This window comes from Microchirus variegatus, assembly GCF_963457635.1.
Source record: "Microchirus variegatus genome assembly, chromosome: 3".
NCBI lineage: Eukaryota > Metazoa > Chordata > Actinopteri > Pleuronectiformes > Soleidae > Microchirus > Microchirus variegatus.
The window spans coordinates 7,491,259-7,508,428 of NC_139804.1; the positions used below are offsets into that span (position 1 = coordinate 7,491,259).

Below are 17,170 nucleotides of genomic sequence, written 5' to 3' on the forward strand. Positions count from 1 at the left end.
CACCCGTGACTAAACGTGGGTGTCGTCTCCATTCTTTCCCGCCTGACGTCGGGAGCGTCGTCCCCTCATTGAGAGGGACAGCGAGACGTGTCTGTATCAAAGACCTGGAATGAGGCGTGCAGTAAAAGCACAGCGCCACTGACAGATCCAATTTTCCCTGGCTCATAAAATATTCAAATCCTCCAGCAGATCTGAGAAGCCAGCCTTGCGGTAAATACCAAGGACGGCCATAGGTGCAACGCTGCTCGCGCCACGCGTCTCACATTTCAGCTGCGCCGAGCGGGCTCGACACCGCTAGCGTTTGATCTGTGAAAGCGCCCCTATGGCTGAGATAAAGGCACATTAACTCCTATTTCTTTGCACTGTCACCTAGTCAGTGATCCTCTTAATGTTCACAGAGTTGAGGTTTGGCACACACACAAAGCATGCGTCTGGCAAGCTCCTTAGTGTCATACAGCAAGGGCGTCATGCGAGGGTAGTGAGGGCTGCCTTTAGTCTGTTATTCCCTGTTCAACATCCCACACCAAAGTCAAGGTAGAGTTAAACACGTTCAGCCTCAGAGGGGTGATTAGCTCAGAGAAAGAAATTAAACATGATGACTGCAAAGTCTACACAATGAATTATTAATCCTCGTTGGGTCAGATTTGAAATAAGAAGAACCTACTGAATAGCTGCACGGATATTAGTCCAAACAGCTGGATGTGAATTATGGGCTGCCCTTAACGGCATAAGTCCCAAGGTTCATAATTTAGAACATAAACCATTTCATTACAGTCCAAGTTTTGGAGATTCTTTCCCCAAGACTCGCGTCACAGTTAAACAATTAATAAGATTAAGTCCATTTCCTTCCAAGGTGATGTTGTTTGGCTGCGACTTTGACCGTGTTCGTGTCTGTGTGTGTGTGTGCATATAAAAATGAAAGCATCCTTCCTGTATATGCATCACCATCCCTGAGGCTGACACCATAGACATCTCAATGCATTGGCAATGATCCGATACATTAAAGCAACATTATGCAACTACTTTACCTTGAAATAACAGCGTCAAACTCATTTTTATGGTACACTGACTTGTAATGGGGGGGAGAACGGGTGCCTTTTTGTGTTCTGACCCCGTGAGCGAATGCCTTTGATAAAATCTCCCATGAGAGGTGGTAGCTATTAACTCAAACTCCTGAATCAGGTTTAACTAAATCGTGATCTGTAGAACAGGTAAAGCAAAAAGCCCTGAAGCCATAAAGATATAAAATAAAACTATTCTGTATTAAAATACTAAAAAACAGGACTAGTGTTACCCTATCTATGCTGTAACATACGGGGAAAACCTCCAATGTCACGTCAGAGAAAGAAATAGTCAAGTGTAAATAGACTATTTCCGTACTGTGACATTCCGTGCGTTAAAGCTAAACCGCAGCTTTAAAATATCAATAATTAATTTCTAACAGCACGTTTGTTTGCTGGTGCTAGCGTGAATAATATACTCAAGTCAAGTGATAGGCTGCCATGGCATCAGCTCCTGTGTCGTTCAAGTTACGTACTGTTGCTTTAAAGGTACAGCAATGTGGACAAGATTAATTGCGATTTAAAAACGAGGTCTTGCGTTGACCTTTTCTAGCGCTGCTGTATAAACTAAGAGGTTGTGTTACATCTGCTTCATTTTTTACCTCCAGTATCTCATTCATACTTTACACCTGCACTCGTTCATCTCTGTGTGTGATAACTTATTCTTTCTTATCCTCTCCACCAGGTCCACCAGGTGAACCTCTGCCTCTATCATTCTCCCCTTCCTTCCTCTGCTCCTGGCCACCGTCTGCAGTCCGAGCTTTGACCTCTTCGCCCGCTGCACATTTCTTAAATAACTGAGCACTTAAAGGAAATTACATTACCGGGCTATAACAACGCTATGGAAATCAGCAAAGCAATTCGATTAGCAACAGAGTAGAGCCATAAGCCCCTCTGAGTGTGCTCCCTTTTATTTCCTGCCTAAAACAGCTCGACTTTAACCTCGGATAAATCAAACACACAAGCACACAGCCTCTCTTAATCCTAATATTTCTCCAGGTTTTTCTTCTCGGAGACTTACAGAGAAGAGAGACACACTGAACACCTCTCCAGGGAGCTAACCTAGATATCAGATTTTACTTCCTTTTTCACTTCAGATTCCCCTAGTGCCTACATTTCTTATCTCTGCACTTATTTTTTTCAAGGGCTGCATCATTATCTCTGGAGGAGGTGGGTGTGTGTGTGTGTGGGGGGGGGGGGGGGGGGGGGTAGGTAGGGAGTGTTTATTTTTGCTTTTTTGCAAAAGTACGGCGGCTTCAATGCTACATACCTGGTCGGCTGTATGTTGCCAAGTTACTGTCGCTGTTGCCGTTGCCAGCGGTGCAGCAGTTGATGCCGCAGTCGTTGTGGTTGGAGCAGGAGTTGGGCCATGTGTCAGCGAGCCAGGGCTGAGTCGCAGATTCCCCGATGTTCAGCAAACCAGGCCTGGAAGCAAAACGGTTAACAATAGTAAGCCAACACCGCAGTGACATTTATGTGAATGAGCTGAAACACCCACAGTAACAAAATATTTTAGAAAAGAGATTATGTGGAGTGTTTTTATCCGGCAGCTGACAATGGAATAAAAAGAACTCCAGATTTAGTCCTTTTTGCCTTTTGGCCATTTGTGCGTGTACGTGCACAGGCCCGGCTAAATAGATTGTGTGTGCTTGACTTGTCCACAGTCCACGACACTTTCCCTGAGCCCTCGTGAGCATTAGCGATCCGCCTGGATTAGACAGCCAGATAAAATTCACTCACAATGTTGCGTAATGCGTGTCCTGAACAGTCAGTGAACCTCAAACGCTCCAAGAGTCGATTCCATAGTGTCACACTACATCTCTATCGTTTGGAAAAGTTGTTTGTTGAAACTAGTGCAGGGCAGTTTTTTTCACATGCCATCTGCCCGTCCATGTCTGTTGTTGTTTCCACGTCGTACTCCTATTTCTTTGGCTTTAATCCCAACACAATCCGAGATCTCTTGTTCTGCTGTACAACCTGACCCTCGGGCCAAACACAGCCGTTTAAAAGAGCCGGGGAATAAACAGCATCGTGAAATCAGCATCAATCCAGCACACAAAGAGAATGCACATTGTGTCGGTATTCAAATCTCCACAGAATTACTCCACAGTTTGCATATCCAAACACTGCATTAGCATTGAATTACATCCCCCCCTGCCCATTCCCACTCAAATGACTCATTTCTTGGATTCTTTTTTCGGGTAATGAACACATTTGTCTTCCAGAGCCAAATACAATTCCACAATAGCTCCTCCATCACCCGGCACTTGTGTGTTGATGGTGAATGGCCATTGTCTTTGTGCAGAGCTGACACAGCCACACTTTCTTATGGGATTCAATCATACGACCGGATAATATAATGAATATGGATTTACTGCTGATGATGGCTCCAAGCTAAGTGTTCATTAATGTGCACACACACACTCGCACACACACAAGTGTAGTACAGTGTTGTGTGCATGAGGGCAACAAAAAAGTATTTCTCTTTGTTTGTTTTTTCAATCTCTACCAGGGATGTCACCATTATAGATTTTCTTGGTACGATTATTAATCACGATATTACGATTATCGCGATTATTGATGCGCTAATTGATTTCACGAACACTATGAATGTGTAAAATCACATGAACACTGCTTATAGGTCTTAAAGTTTCATTTATTGACTTTTTGGACAACATACTAAACTTTGAATTTGGTTGAATTTTTTGATGACTTACAAAATTTTTCAATTTGTTTTAAATTTTTGGACGACATACTACCTCTTTTTTTTTTTTTTCATTTTTGGACGACATACTAAACATTTTTTTATTATTATTTTTTGGACGACATACTAAATTTAGAATATTTTTTCTATTTTTGGACGACAGTAAATTTTGAATTTGTTTAAAATTTTTGGACAACACTAAATTTTAAATTTATTTTATTTTTGACATACAAAATTTGGATTTTTTATTTTTGAACGACATACTAAATTTTGACATTTCTTTGTAGTTTTTGGATGACAGACTAAACTTTCACTATTATTTGACTTTTTGGACGACATATTAAACTTTGACATTTGACATTTTGGATGACATACTTTGACATATTAAACTGACTTTTTGGATTACAAACTAAATGTTGACTTTTTTTTACTTTTTGGACTGTATACTAAATTCTGAATTCTTTGGGGACTTTTGGACGACAGTAAATTTAGACTTTTTTGACTTTTTGAACGACATACTAAACTTTGACATTTTTTAAAACTTTTTTTGACAAAAAAGTCATACTTTAGTATGTTGTCCAAATGTTGACATAAAAGTCACAGGTTAGTATGTCGTATTACTCCTTTTTGAATTTTTTGTGGCATGATTTGAAGGCTGGCACGTCGTCACCCACCATTTTTTTTTGATGCGGTTTGTTGGAGGGAATAACTCTGCCATACTTTAACAATGGGGAACGGCTGTATTCTGTAACTCTCACGGAACAAAAACGTGAGAGTTACAGAACTCTAATATACCGTATCGTTTAATACTACGATTAATTGTGAAATCAAGTAATGGTGACATCCCTAATCTCTAATCTAATCTGATCTGGTAACAAGTCCATTTGTGAACGTGAGTTAGCAAGTGTTTCATCAGCCTCCACTCTGAATATCAGCCACTCTCTTTGTGCACAATGCACCATTCCATACCAACAAGTACACGGTCGTTACTGCATGTGGGGCTGTTTGTGATGATGCTATGGCGCAGCCTTGTGGCTGGATGATGTTATAACGGGATGAGGATGAGCTCCTGGTAAAACTACTGTATATGAGGCTTTGTTCCTCTTCACATCAGATTCAGTGCACCTCCCTCCCCTGTCCCAGTCTCAGGTCTGTGCGCTTTTACAAAGGCTCAGCACTCCCCCTAGTGTCGCTCAAACACAAGTGCAACTGCCTATGACAGCACATTTAGCCTCCTACTGTGTGTGTAATTAAATACAATCAATCATTTAATTTCCCCCAAAAGATGTGTGTAATATATCTTACCTTCCAGCACTGGACACACCTTCTCCACCTCTCTGATATGCCACTGCAAAGAGAGAAAGAGTTAGTATATCTAATTTAATCATAACACATTTAAAACATGACGAAGCATTAGCAGCATTTAGATAAAGCTATGAACGATCATTTATGAAGCCACAGAGAGTAAAGTGCATAACCTTGGTGGCTTTTGTGATTTGATAATTGCGTTGTATCATTTTTCCATTGGAAAAGGATTAATTGTTCAGCTCTAGTTCCTTCTTACTTTGACTTTATTACATTATCATCTTTGTTATTTTTCACTCGAGGTCAAAAGATAAATGTTAATTTGCTCGTGAATCATTAGCCTAACAAGCAACAATGGGAATTATTCCCTTTTTTATGCGTAAGTAGTGTCAGCTTATTATTATAATAGAACACATCACACCGATTGTTACTTATTATTATGCATTTTAACTTTGCTGTTTCATCCAAAAGCTTAGAAAGATGTGTCGAGTTGAGTCTTCTCACGACATTCAGCGTTTAGTTTAAACACATTTTTATAAAAGTTAACAGCAGTGCACAACATAAGAGAGATGGAACAATAGATCAGCCATAGAAAAAACAATATTGATCGACCTGGTGTAATTTTGCCTGAGTCACACAGCAGCAGCAGCAGCAGCAGAAAGAGGAGGAGGTAGAGGAAGAGGAGGACATGTAAGAAGCTTATGAAGAACAGAGAAGCCCGAGCTCTTAGGTTGTCTGGCACGGCTTCAGTGTGTTTGAGGCCTCGTGCGCTGCAAGGTGGACTCTTTCAAGGAGCTCTAAGCTGCCTGTGTGTGAAGAAGAGATAAACTTCCAACTTTAATTACAATCTCTTCCCTGAGAAGACACACACAGAGAGAGAGAGAGATGGTGGAAGAGGGGGAGGCTGGGCTGAAGCTGTGTTGACTTCCTGTCAAAGTATCACAGTCAGGATTTTAGAATCTAATCAATACGCTTCATCTTTTAATATCCGGGTTTTGTGTAATGAAGTACTTCTTTACTTTACTTAAGTACAACATTACTGTATCTGCACTTTACTTTGTTATTTACATTACTAGCAACTTTTACTCCTGTTGGTATTAAGGTCTGTGTTTATTTATACAGAGCTTTTCTAGTCTCCATGAGCTGCTTTTACACTACATTTTTCACCCATTCACACCCTAATGGGGCTTTGCTCAAGGACACATATAGACTAGCAGAGCCAGGAATTGAACCCACAATCTTCCACTTGAAAGACTGGAAGCTTGCCCTACCACTAGAGCTGAAACGATTAATCGATTAATCGATATTTTGATAATCGATAATCAGTTTGAAGCTTTTTTCATGATTAAAACAAGATTTCTGATTGTTTTAACTTATTAAATGTGAATATTTTCTTGGTTTCTTTGCTCCACATAACAAAGAAATCATTCAAACTGAATCATTTTGGTTTGTGAACAAAATAAGACAATTGAGAACATCATCATTTCCAGCTTTGACAAACACTGATCAACGTTTTTTAACATTTTCTGACATTTTATGTATGAAAAAATAATCGACAGATTAATCGATTACCGAAATAATCATTAGTTGCAGCTCTAGATCTATGTCTGTTTTTAAGACTTTTACTTCAGTAATATTATAAAAAAGTCTACCAAAGTCATTTTCCGGTCACTTACTTGTCCTTTTATCACAAGTATCACCTTTATTAAAGTACTTTATACAAGACTGCAGTTTCCACACTGTCTTCTACTCCCGCCCCCCATCCCCCTCCCTAAAACAATGTCTCCCACTCGGCGCTGCCACACCTGCAGCAAACAAAGCCTTTCACCACTGCAGATGAAAGTCAATTTAAAAGGAAGAGAGAACTGTAAACACCAACATCAGCGAGCTAAAGAGAGCTTTTATTTTATCTCTGTCACACTGTGTCACCTCAGCTCACAGATAACCTTCTTCACCTCCTTCACTCTGCTGCTGCTGTTTCTCACCAGTCTAATCTCTGTTAGTGTGTCATTCTTTTTGCCAGCAGCCCCTTTGATCAAGTTTGAACAGCTCCTCCGTGGTGCGGCCTCCCTCTGTTTGAGCACCGTGTTTCGACATGATCCCAAAAACTCTTTTATTTATTTATTGTTTATTGTTAAAAAAAACTACATTTATTTTCCAAATTGATCCTTAATTGGCGAGTGGAATTGGCTGCTTTTGTTGTTCGGATATATGAAGTGAAGTGGTTTCTCACTTCTCTACAGTAACTCCCTTTGAGGTCTCCATTAGAGCAATTAGTGTTAATACCAATAATTATTATCCAAGTATCCGACTTGGATGAACACAGCTAATAATTATTTTTGGATATCCTGTTATGAGGCTAGGCCGGAATCCATCATTCTGACAGGACCAAAGGAGTTGAATTGGAGGCCATCACAACCACATATATGAAATTAATTAGAATCCAAATGAAACCTAAAAAGGGGAGTTAACGTAGGGACATTTAGATCTGATGGGAGGGAACTGTTTTCTGGAGGATGGGAGAGCCGAGACAAACATGTTGTCAAATTTGTTGTCGTGCATTGGAAATTTAAGTTAAACAAGGGCCTCGTTTTCTCGGACACCTGTCCGAACCGACACTGGCTAGCAACAATAAAGTTCTCTTTGCAGAGCCCACAACAAGAAGATCTTAGAGATATGAACTCTTTCTACCATGTTGTATGCACTGTATTTCAGTTTTGATTCGCATAGAGCGGCGCGCGATCAAAGCTGCTGCAGCCGTTTGTGTTTGAATGGGGAACGTGTTTTTGAAAAAAAATCATCCTTAATCCCTCCTGATGCTGACATCAGTCTAAAACAGGCATTTCAAAAAAAGATCTCGCTCCAACTGCGAGGAAGACACTTCCACATCTGTCTTAATGTCATAGTAAGGGTTTACAAATCATTATAATTTCACCGTTTTCTTTTTCCCAAATATCTGACACTGATACTAATCAGCAACAGTTTCATATATAATATTAAATTAATGAGTGCTTACCTGTTGGTGTGAAAGTAAAGGACGGCACTGTTGAGAGAAAACAAAGGACATAAAAATAAGTAAAGTAAATACATTCATAACATGTTTGTGTGTGTAGTCTTTGATCCCCTCAGAACCCGCTGACTGTGTGAAAGTGAGTGTGGAGCTGCAGCTGCAGGTTCAAGTCCTGGCCCGGAGTGTCAGCGCTGCCCTGCTGGGTGAGGGTCAAACGCTGCACAGATATCTCCACTTCTCACATCATCATCACCCACACGGCTCCCATTACTCACGCACATCACCACCACGCTGCTGCTGCTGCTGCAAACATCAACATCAACCTACTCTGGGGCTGATTTATATTCTGCAGCGGGCGTTGTTGTTGTCTGTGGATATCTTCTATAAAATGCACTTTGATCTTTGTTGCTTTCTCTGAAGATGTTAGGCGCGATGTGAGCGAGCGCGCCACGGTTGATGCAACGCGGTGACATATACGGTGCACTGCAAACGTTAGCAATAAGCAACTTTAAGAGAGCAGTCTAAGTGGACAAATATCTGCCTGCTGAAAGCTTTTCACGTAAACGTGAGTAAAATACAGAAGATTTCAGATTTTCAGAACTTTGACAGCGTGCAGTAATTATGGCACGGTCTCCACCGTCTCGCCAACAACCTATTTGTTTTGCTGATTTGTTTGAGTAGAGCCAAGTTAAAGGTGCTTGAAGGACTCCTGCAGTGTCACGTGAATTATAAATGAGTGGATTCACTGTCAAAGACAAACAAACAAAGAAAAACAAAAGGCCTGTTTCACCAGAGTAAAACTGAAATATGTAATCAGACTATAATGAGAGAACACACACACACACACACACACACACACACACACACACACACACACACACACACACACACACACACACACACACACACACACACACACACACACAGTCCTCATTCAACCTGTTTTACTCTGAGTGTGCTTTGTTGCTTCATGTGGTTGCAATTACACACTTTTGAAAACATTCTTAGTTACCCGTTCCAACAAAGACTGTGGCCTCTTGTGGTCTGGGAGGGAGGAGGAGGAAGAGGAGGAAAAGAAGGAGGAAGAGGAGGAAGAATGGCAACTGTGCTTCTGAAAACCTTTTTTTTTTTTCATGTGAGTAATACAGGATCAAACAGGGCCAGAGGTTAATCTGAGCCTCGCAGTATTAACACCTGTCCACACACCATTACTCCTTACGCTTTTTAGGATACTTACTTGTACTAGCAGTTTTATTTTTATTTTGTTTATGTTTTGTATTATTTTTTTGACATATTTTCACATCTTATGTTGCTGGAGGTCACATAGTAGGACTATTGTATTAATAACAAAGGTGAAAGAACGCACACAATGTTCTCCCATAGTCTTGAACTTTGAGTTTTGCAGAAGTTGCATATGCTAATGATAGTTTGTTTGCATAAGTGCCTTTTGTAGCCTCAGAATAAACCTTTTACATGTACTGTAGGCAAAGGTCCTATAAAGACTTCCATCTTGTAGCACCATGTAGCTACAGCGTGTGTTTTTCCATCCTTTCTGGTGCGTGAAGGCCACCGTAGTTCCTTTACACGCTTGGGAATAGAAAGGGTGAGACCTCCGTTTGTTACAATCTGCACTCTCACCACCAGATGTCACTGATTCTTACATGTTGGTCCTGAAATAAGCAGCAGGTTTGATCATCACATTTCCATGGAGGACATGGATACAGCTATTTTTTTCATTCTCTGTGTGTTTCAAGGCTGAAGGTGAATCTGCCCTTTGACCCTGGGAGTCAGCAGTAAACCTGAGCCTTGGAGTGTGTAGCTGCACAGCCCAAGGACAAGGACAGTCTAAACATGAAAAGACTCGGAAACAAAGGGCTAATAGCTCTATTTATATGTTAACTAGTGTGGGGGCGGAGGTTGGGTCATGTCACAAACCAGTGAAATCCCACTAAGATGGTTGCAAATGCACTGTTTCAAGGTAAAAGAGGCAGTTTTTGGGTTTCAAAATGTACTCATGAGTGTGTTTGTTTTGGATGTAGAAGATGAACACACAAATATCTCCTGCACACTTTGTGTAAGTGAAAAAAACCCAGTCTACAAACTCGCAGCAGCAGCAGCATCACGGTAGATTAGAAACCTCGATTGCTTGTTCCTCATAAATGCCACACACTGCAGATGCACTGACCTTTGCGTATGCCTGCATAGCTGCTAGAGAGGCCGTTCCTCTTCTTCTTGTGTCTGTACAACCAGATACTGAAGACCATGAGGATGATCCAGCACGCCGCTCCTATCCCCGCTATGAAGGCCGGCTGCTTCACCACGTCTGAGATCTGCTGGGACAGAGGGTTCTCCGAGGCCACTGTCTCCGTCATCCGGCCAGAGGCGTCTGGGGACATGAAATTAGGGGAAGGATTAACAGAGATTATGAGCAGAACTACAATAAAGGGAGTAATATTCCAAATAAATGGAGTCGAGTACATAGCTGCGAGCATTCCTTTTCCCCTGATGTACAAAAAAGCGTTTTCATGTCATCGGGTGAGGCTGCTTTGTGTCTTTCTCTATTATCCGAAAGGCTTTCATCGCAAATCTCCTCGTCAACAATAGCAGGTGAGCAGACGACGGCGGGTTTTGATGGAGGCGGATAGAGGAAGAAACAGAGAGAGAAAGTGGTGGTTTCATAATCGCAGAAATGAATCCAGTCAGATCATCGACACCAGAGTAATTAGCAAACTGAGGTGTAAAAAATGCCTTGGAGCTGTTTCGACTGTGAAACGCACTAAAGGAACAGTCTGTGCGTCTGCTCACAACAACAACGATGCTCTTTTTTCTGTCTCATCAGTCTATTCTCTCTGTGCTTTTCCCTCATGCGTGAAACATGAAAGTCTTCTCTTAGAGGCCTCACCCCCGCCTCCCTCTCCTCCATACCATTCTGAATATTCTTCATGTCTGTGTTACTTTTCATATCGTTCTCTCAAAAGTCTTTCAAGTTATAGCCGCTCTTATCTGTCAACTGTCAAAGCCAGAGGCTGAAAAAAAAAATCCCTCTGTCTTTCTTTTCTTTGTCTCACTCCATTCAGACGTCTTCTGGATTCGGTGCCAGCGAGGAACAGAGCATGCCAGTGTGACTAAGTGTCCCACAAGGGACTGGGCAGGTATCCGGGGCTGAGATGACGCACACACACACACACACACACAAGCTCACAGTGTGACAAATGCATCTGGGCGAAAGTGCTGCTCCCCGAGGCAACATCGTGTTTCCACCGCGGCGGCGTTTGGAACGCGGGCAACAATCACCGCAGGAACACTTCAAGTGAGTGAAATTGTATCAGTTACAGTCAACTGCCTTTTCCCCCCCGTCCACCCCAGTCTATTCAATCACACATTTAAATCCACATGCTCTGGCTACACTAAGACGTCTCTGTCTGCTATTTTTTATGTATTTTGATATTTGATTAATCAGTTTAAGTCTTTTCCTATAATTAAAACAATGTTAAATGTGAATATCGTCTGTCTTCTTTGCTCCTTATGCGAAAGAAAATCGTTCAAACATCACCATCTGGATGTTTGGGAACATTTCCTACTTCAGTTCGTGAAGAAAATCACTGAGAAAATAAATCAATTCAATCAGTTTCAGCCTTAATTACATAAATATTGAACTAAAGCGTCACTTTCCAAAGTATATCACGAATGAAACTGCGATATTTAGCAGAAAAACAACGCAATTAGTTGTTTTCCCCCGCGGTAGACATTGAATAAATGTTCATTTTGTTCATTACTGAGACAAGTTGGGCAAATAAGAACCAACAGGAGCCTGAGCTTCTGTAATGAGTGCTATATTTTTGGGGGGTAATGTGGATGTAGCGCCTGCCTCATGTGTTTTCCATCCCCTCTCCTTAGCCGTGCAGAATAAGAAGAGACAAAAATATCTGAAAATATCTGCCCCGTCTAGACGAAAAAAAGGACAAAGAAAGGAGGTCGGCTTTTACGACAGCTAACCTCAGCGCGCGGCTGTAATATAGCGTTAATGAAACGTCACGTCTCAGAGTTCAGGGTTCGTTTTAGCCTTTGTTGTTTGCAGTGAAGCAGCATCTTTGACTTTTAGAGCGCAGCAGGGTGGGGGCCGGCAGCAGCTCAACACTTCTGCCACACAGGAATTTTAACGTGTCCGCGTTGATCGCTGCAGCTGCCAACTACAGAGGCGAAAAAAAAAGCCATTTTTCAGCAGGCAGAGGTTCCCTGTTATTCAAACTCATCACACTCTTTCATGGCAGTAATCACGCACAATTACAGTTTTCACTGAAAGGAAGAAGCAGGCAACGGCATGAACACGTGCGTCGCTACAAAGAAAGGAATTACATAATTGTCTGTTTACTTGGCAAAAACGTGGCATTACTGCAAACCTTTCTTAATTCCATCTGACTGGATTAATGCCATAATTATTTGTCAGATAATTGTGTGTGCAGAGATCGCCGGAGGAAAAGACGCAGACATTTATATACGAGCTTCTGTTTAAGAGAGAGAGAGAGAAGTAAACATGGTTTCTACTCACCGAGCTGGAAGAATGTGACGTCACTCCTAACGCCGGGCCCCGCTGTGGTGCTCGCCGCCACCTCCACGCCATATCGGACCCCCGGGGTCAGACTGGGAATCAGCACGGATAAAGTCGGGGCCTCGACAGTGCGGTTGATGTGGTACCTGCTCTCGTTCCCCAAACACCAGATCTGCATGAACACAAACAAAACAGAGAGAAAGTGGTGTATGAGGTCAATGTTGTGAGGTTTTTCCGAGTGCTCCTGCTGCACCGCTGCGGGTGTCGTATTACGCCTCAACGTTACGGGTTTTACTCAGTTCAGAATTGGTTATAAGTGAAGTCTCCGTATCATATCATGGAAAACAGATGAGGTATCTGCAGTCACCTCCAGAACACAACTGTAGGCCGTATATGACATCTCGCTGTAGTACATATGCTAGGCCTGTGTGTGGCACTGTAACATGACGCCGCATACTGAGAAGATGACGCAGCGCATTATACAAATCGTTAGCCTAATAGCATAGACGCCTAAGTCATATTTGAACATTTTCAGAAAACAAGACAGAACATTTTTTTTGCAAACACATTGGTAAAGTTAGGCAGATATCACAATTACCCAAAAAATGACTTAGGCAATTATCCTATTAGGCTAATGCAAGATAGCTTTATTTCAACAACTATGTATAGTATGTAGAGCTGAAACAATTAACCGATGAATGGATTATTAATCGATTACTAAATCGTCAACTATTTTGATCATCGTTTGAAGATTTTTTTCATGATTAAAACAAGATTTCAGATTGTTTTAGCTTCTTAAATGTGAATATTTTCTTTGTTTCTTCTTCCACATCACAAAGAAATCATGTGTCATTTCCAGGTTTGACAAACACTAATCAACGTTTTTCTTTAGCACTTTCTGACATTTTATGGACCAATAATCGACAGATTAATCGGTAACGAAAATAATCGTTAGTTGCAGCTCTAATACTATGTACGACTATGTTGCAGAAACAGGGGCAGAATGAAGCCAAGGGCGACTGAGGAAACATAAACGAGCTCTAAGCACAAGAAGCAAGAGAGAGAGGTTGGGCTATGACGTCATCGTTCTCCTAAAGTTGCATTTGGTTGTACACACGAAAGCACAAAAGTGGCATGCATTTGGGACCTGTATTCTAAAAAGGATTCCTTTAAATCTTTAGCAGAAAACACAATATCTGGCAAAGGCTCACAAGCAAAGTATGGATTCCCCTCAGCGTGAGGCCTGCACACCTCCACTTCATGATACTCTCGTCCCCCTCTCGCCTCCAGTTATACACACTCTCTTCCTCAGTTACATACAAAGCTCTTTTTCGTTTTCCTCGAAGAGAAACGGCCACCGGGGATCAGGCTCCTGTAAACGATCAGGGGAACTCTCTCTCGCGCTTGACTTAAAACCCATGAAATGACTCCATCGCCAGAAACATTTACCCGGAAAATTAACAGTGGCTTAACAGGTTTTTTTCTACCCCCCCACCACTGCCTGCCTCTGCTTCATCTTCCATTCCACTGGAAGAAGCCAATAATATTCCTGCAGTGACACAATAAATGCCTTTCCATTTAAAATACAGGACTCTGGCAGCATAGACAATGAGAGAGCAGTGCTGTCTAAAGTGAGGTCATTACAGAGAGAGCATGGATTATCAGGGGAGGAGGAGGAGGAAAACGTAAGGATGGACGCATTAGCAAAGACCCAGACCAGAGAAATGACTGGAATTATAATTTAGGACTGTCCCTTCATATTTTTAACGTAATTTCTTAGTATTCTATATTTTAAATTTAAGTAAAGTCTCATGTTACATTTTTTTATTATTATATTATATCATAACTGTGGATGAAGCATGTTTTTTTCTCCTCTAAACATAAATACACATAATAATCAGCCTTTCACTGAAGAGGGAAGCACAGAAAAAGTAAAGCCAGCTTTCTGCCACTAGATGGCACTGTTTCACAACATTTTCAACCTCTGTGCGTGTGAGCCTCTGAGGAGGATTCACAGGGGGGAGTGTACAAAGGTGTGTCTCACCCAGGAATTCATTACCTTTTCCATGTGTGTGTGTGTGTGTGTGTGTCCCTTTTCTCACCTAAACCTCTTCTGTGTGCACCCTCTGTTTGTTTGCTTCTCCTTTGTGTCTCCACATTACCAATATCGCTCAGACCTTGTGTGTGTGTGTGTGTGACGGGTATTTCTTCCTTTTTCCTTGTTACCTTGTATTCCTGGACCACCCCATTCTGCTCCTCTTCTGGAGGGGGTTGCCAGGAGACCACGATCGCAGTCCCATTGTCCCCACTCTCCGTCACCGTAACCTCGCGAGGCGGGGCGCTGGGGGCTGGAGGAGTAGACAAAAGATAAACACAAACACACCTTTCTCGCGTGAAACATAAACGTGGCTGCATGCCGCACACCTCGTCGTCACATTCAGCTGCAGGAATTTTATCTCTGTGTGAGATTGAATCCGAGGTGAGAACAAAGGCTAATCATCGAAATTCCATCCCTTTTATGTGAAAATCGAGTCTGGCTAATACACATGCTTCTGCAGATAAATAATAACTGTTTACTCGTGTGTGTGTGTGTGTGGACGTCAACCTGAGGTCCAACAGTAATTAAGCTGAAATAATTATGGATGCGGCATAAAAGATGAGTGATGGAGTGTCATGAAAACAGGCATTTTCCTGCTCATGGGAGAACAAACAGAGTAGCACAGAGCTACGAAAACAATTATAAACTAAGTGTGGAACAAAAGAGAAATCCAGCAGAAAAAAAAAAAGATCAAAAAACACTCCCACACAAGGCACACAAACACTCGCCTGTAAACACTCTTCACTCGCATTTCTCAACTGTTTGCTACAGATTCAAATTTGTAGCTGGGTTTTAACCAAACCTCACGAGACTGCCACAACCACACCCCGCGAAAAAAAAATTAGTATAACACTCCTCCTGGAGTGTTGCATATGGGTTTCCATAGGGCCGTTTAAAGAGCTGAACAGCCACTCTAACATGCTCAAATACGCCACATTTGAACCTAACACAATCCTTCCCCTCACTGCCTGCTGTGAACAGCTGCTCCACGCTCGCACTCGTACAAGCTGTGCATATAAAACTGTGTAAACATGAAAACATGCATACACACATGCAAGCACTAAAGCACACACACACAGTCGCACACGTTCACATCCCCCACCTTCCTCCAGCGTCTTGCCAATTTTGACATCGCTGTCAGTTCCCTGGAATTCATTGAAGAAGGGGCGGACTTTGAATTCGTACGTAACGCCCTTCCGAAGCTGCGGCACGACGGCGCTGTCCTCCCCGGGGGTTCGCACCTCGAACACGGCCCATTCGCTCCTCTGCAGCGCCTCTGGTGAAGGCCTGTACATCACCTTGAAGCCCTGTATGTACTGGGACTGCTGCTCCACCTAGTGAATGGCACGGAGACAAAGACGCTATCACGTTGACTTCATTATGGGCTTCATGGCTCATAGTGGAAAAACGACACAACGGCACAGTTAGCTGTGGAATCAGTGGACAGCTATGCAACTGATACACACACAAGGCACACTGGATGGAGCGGGCGCTCAGTCGTCACATCACCCTCCTCTCCTATTTAGACATCCACATCTACATCTACATCTCTTTTTTCTGTCTATGCGCCATTTGGAGCAGCAGTGATTTGTGCAAACCACACTATGAGGTCATTGGCGAGAGGTTCCTCTAAGTCTGGAGCTGGTTAAATAGGGCCCAGGCTCCCAGAACAGCCTGTCTCATCCTGTCCTGCTCCCCAGACTCTTTTGACGGGGCTGCCGGAGTCAAGGAAGTGGGTACATCACATGTAGAGGGGATGAGAAAATGAAGGATAATAATTTAAATGTGCAGTGTGTAATGATTAGCAAGGTCTACTGGTGTAGCCTGAGGATTAACCGAGCATATCCGGGGGGGAACTATGGTGGCCTTTCTCATACGTTTGCGTAGTTAGCTTCCGCTTAAAACTAGTGCTGGGCACATTAAAGCGTTAACACGGAAAAAGACGTCATGTTTACGTGACTCCCGATTGTTAAAATGAGTCATAGTAACGCTAAACTTTAAAAACAGAGTCAAACACACCCAGTACACAGGTACACTGGTTATTTGTAGCGCTGCTCTTTTTGTTTATTAGACAGACCGCTCCAGTTCGACTGTAGGCGCGCTAAAGGAGCTAACTCAGCTAATGGAGCTAAATGGTAAACGGTGCCTGGACTCTGGTGCATTAACGTTGTGCCCAACACTACTTAAAACAGAATATACGTGCACCAGCTGGCTTATCCATTCAGGCTACTGTAAAAACATGCTAGCACAAAATGGCGGCACCTTAATAAAGAATTTCTGCCAATAAACCCAACTAAACGTTTCACACTGGACTTTTGAAGAGCAGCTAAATTCAGAGAATAACAACAGTTAGGAAGGAGTTTGTTAGTTTGTCAGTTTAATCTTTGGATAGTTATTGTTGCTTTGTAATCCAGCATGGATGGAGGAAAGAATAACTGCTAAC

General features: G+C 42.3%; 1 protein-coding gene across 1 annotated transcript in view; it reads right to left on the reverse strand.

Annotated features, from left to right (window-relative positions):
• The window catches only part of robo1 (roundabout, axon guidance receptor, homolog 1), a gene marked incomplete at its 5' end in the record, with an annotated part of 252,027 nt that overhangs the window by 10,852 nt on the left and 224,005 nt on the right, over positions 1-17,170 (reverse strand). The window contains 7 exons of the mRNA XM_083886423.1: positions 2,332-2,486; positions 5,071-5,113; positions 8,087-8,113; positions 10,266-10,466; positions 12,630-12,801; positions 14,856-14,977; positions 15,830-16,061. Of these exons, the coding sequence (XP_083742549.1) occupies positions 2,332-2,486; positions 5,071-5,113; positions 8,087-8,113; positions 10,266-10,466; positions 12,630-12,801; positions 14,856-14,977; positions 15,830-16,061 (952 nt within the window). The remainder of the gene's footprint in view (positions 1-2,331; positions 2,487-5,070; positions 5,114-8,086; positions 8,114-10,265; positions 10,467-12,629; positions 12,802-14,855; positions 14,978-15,829; positions 16,062-17,170) is intronic.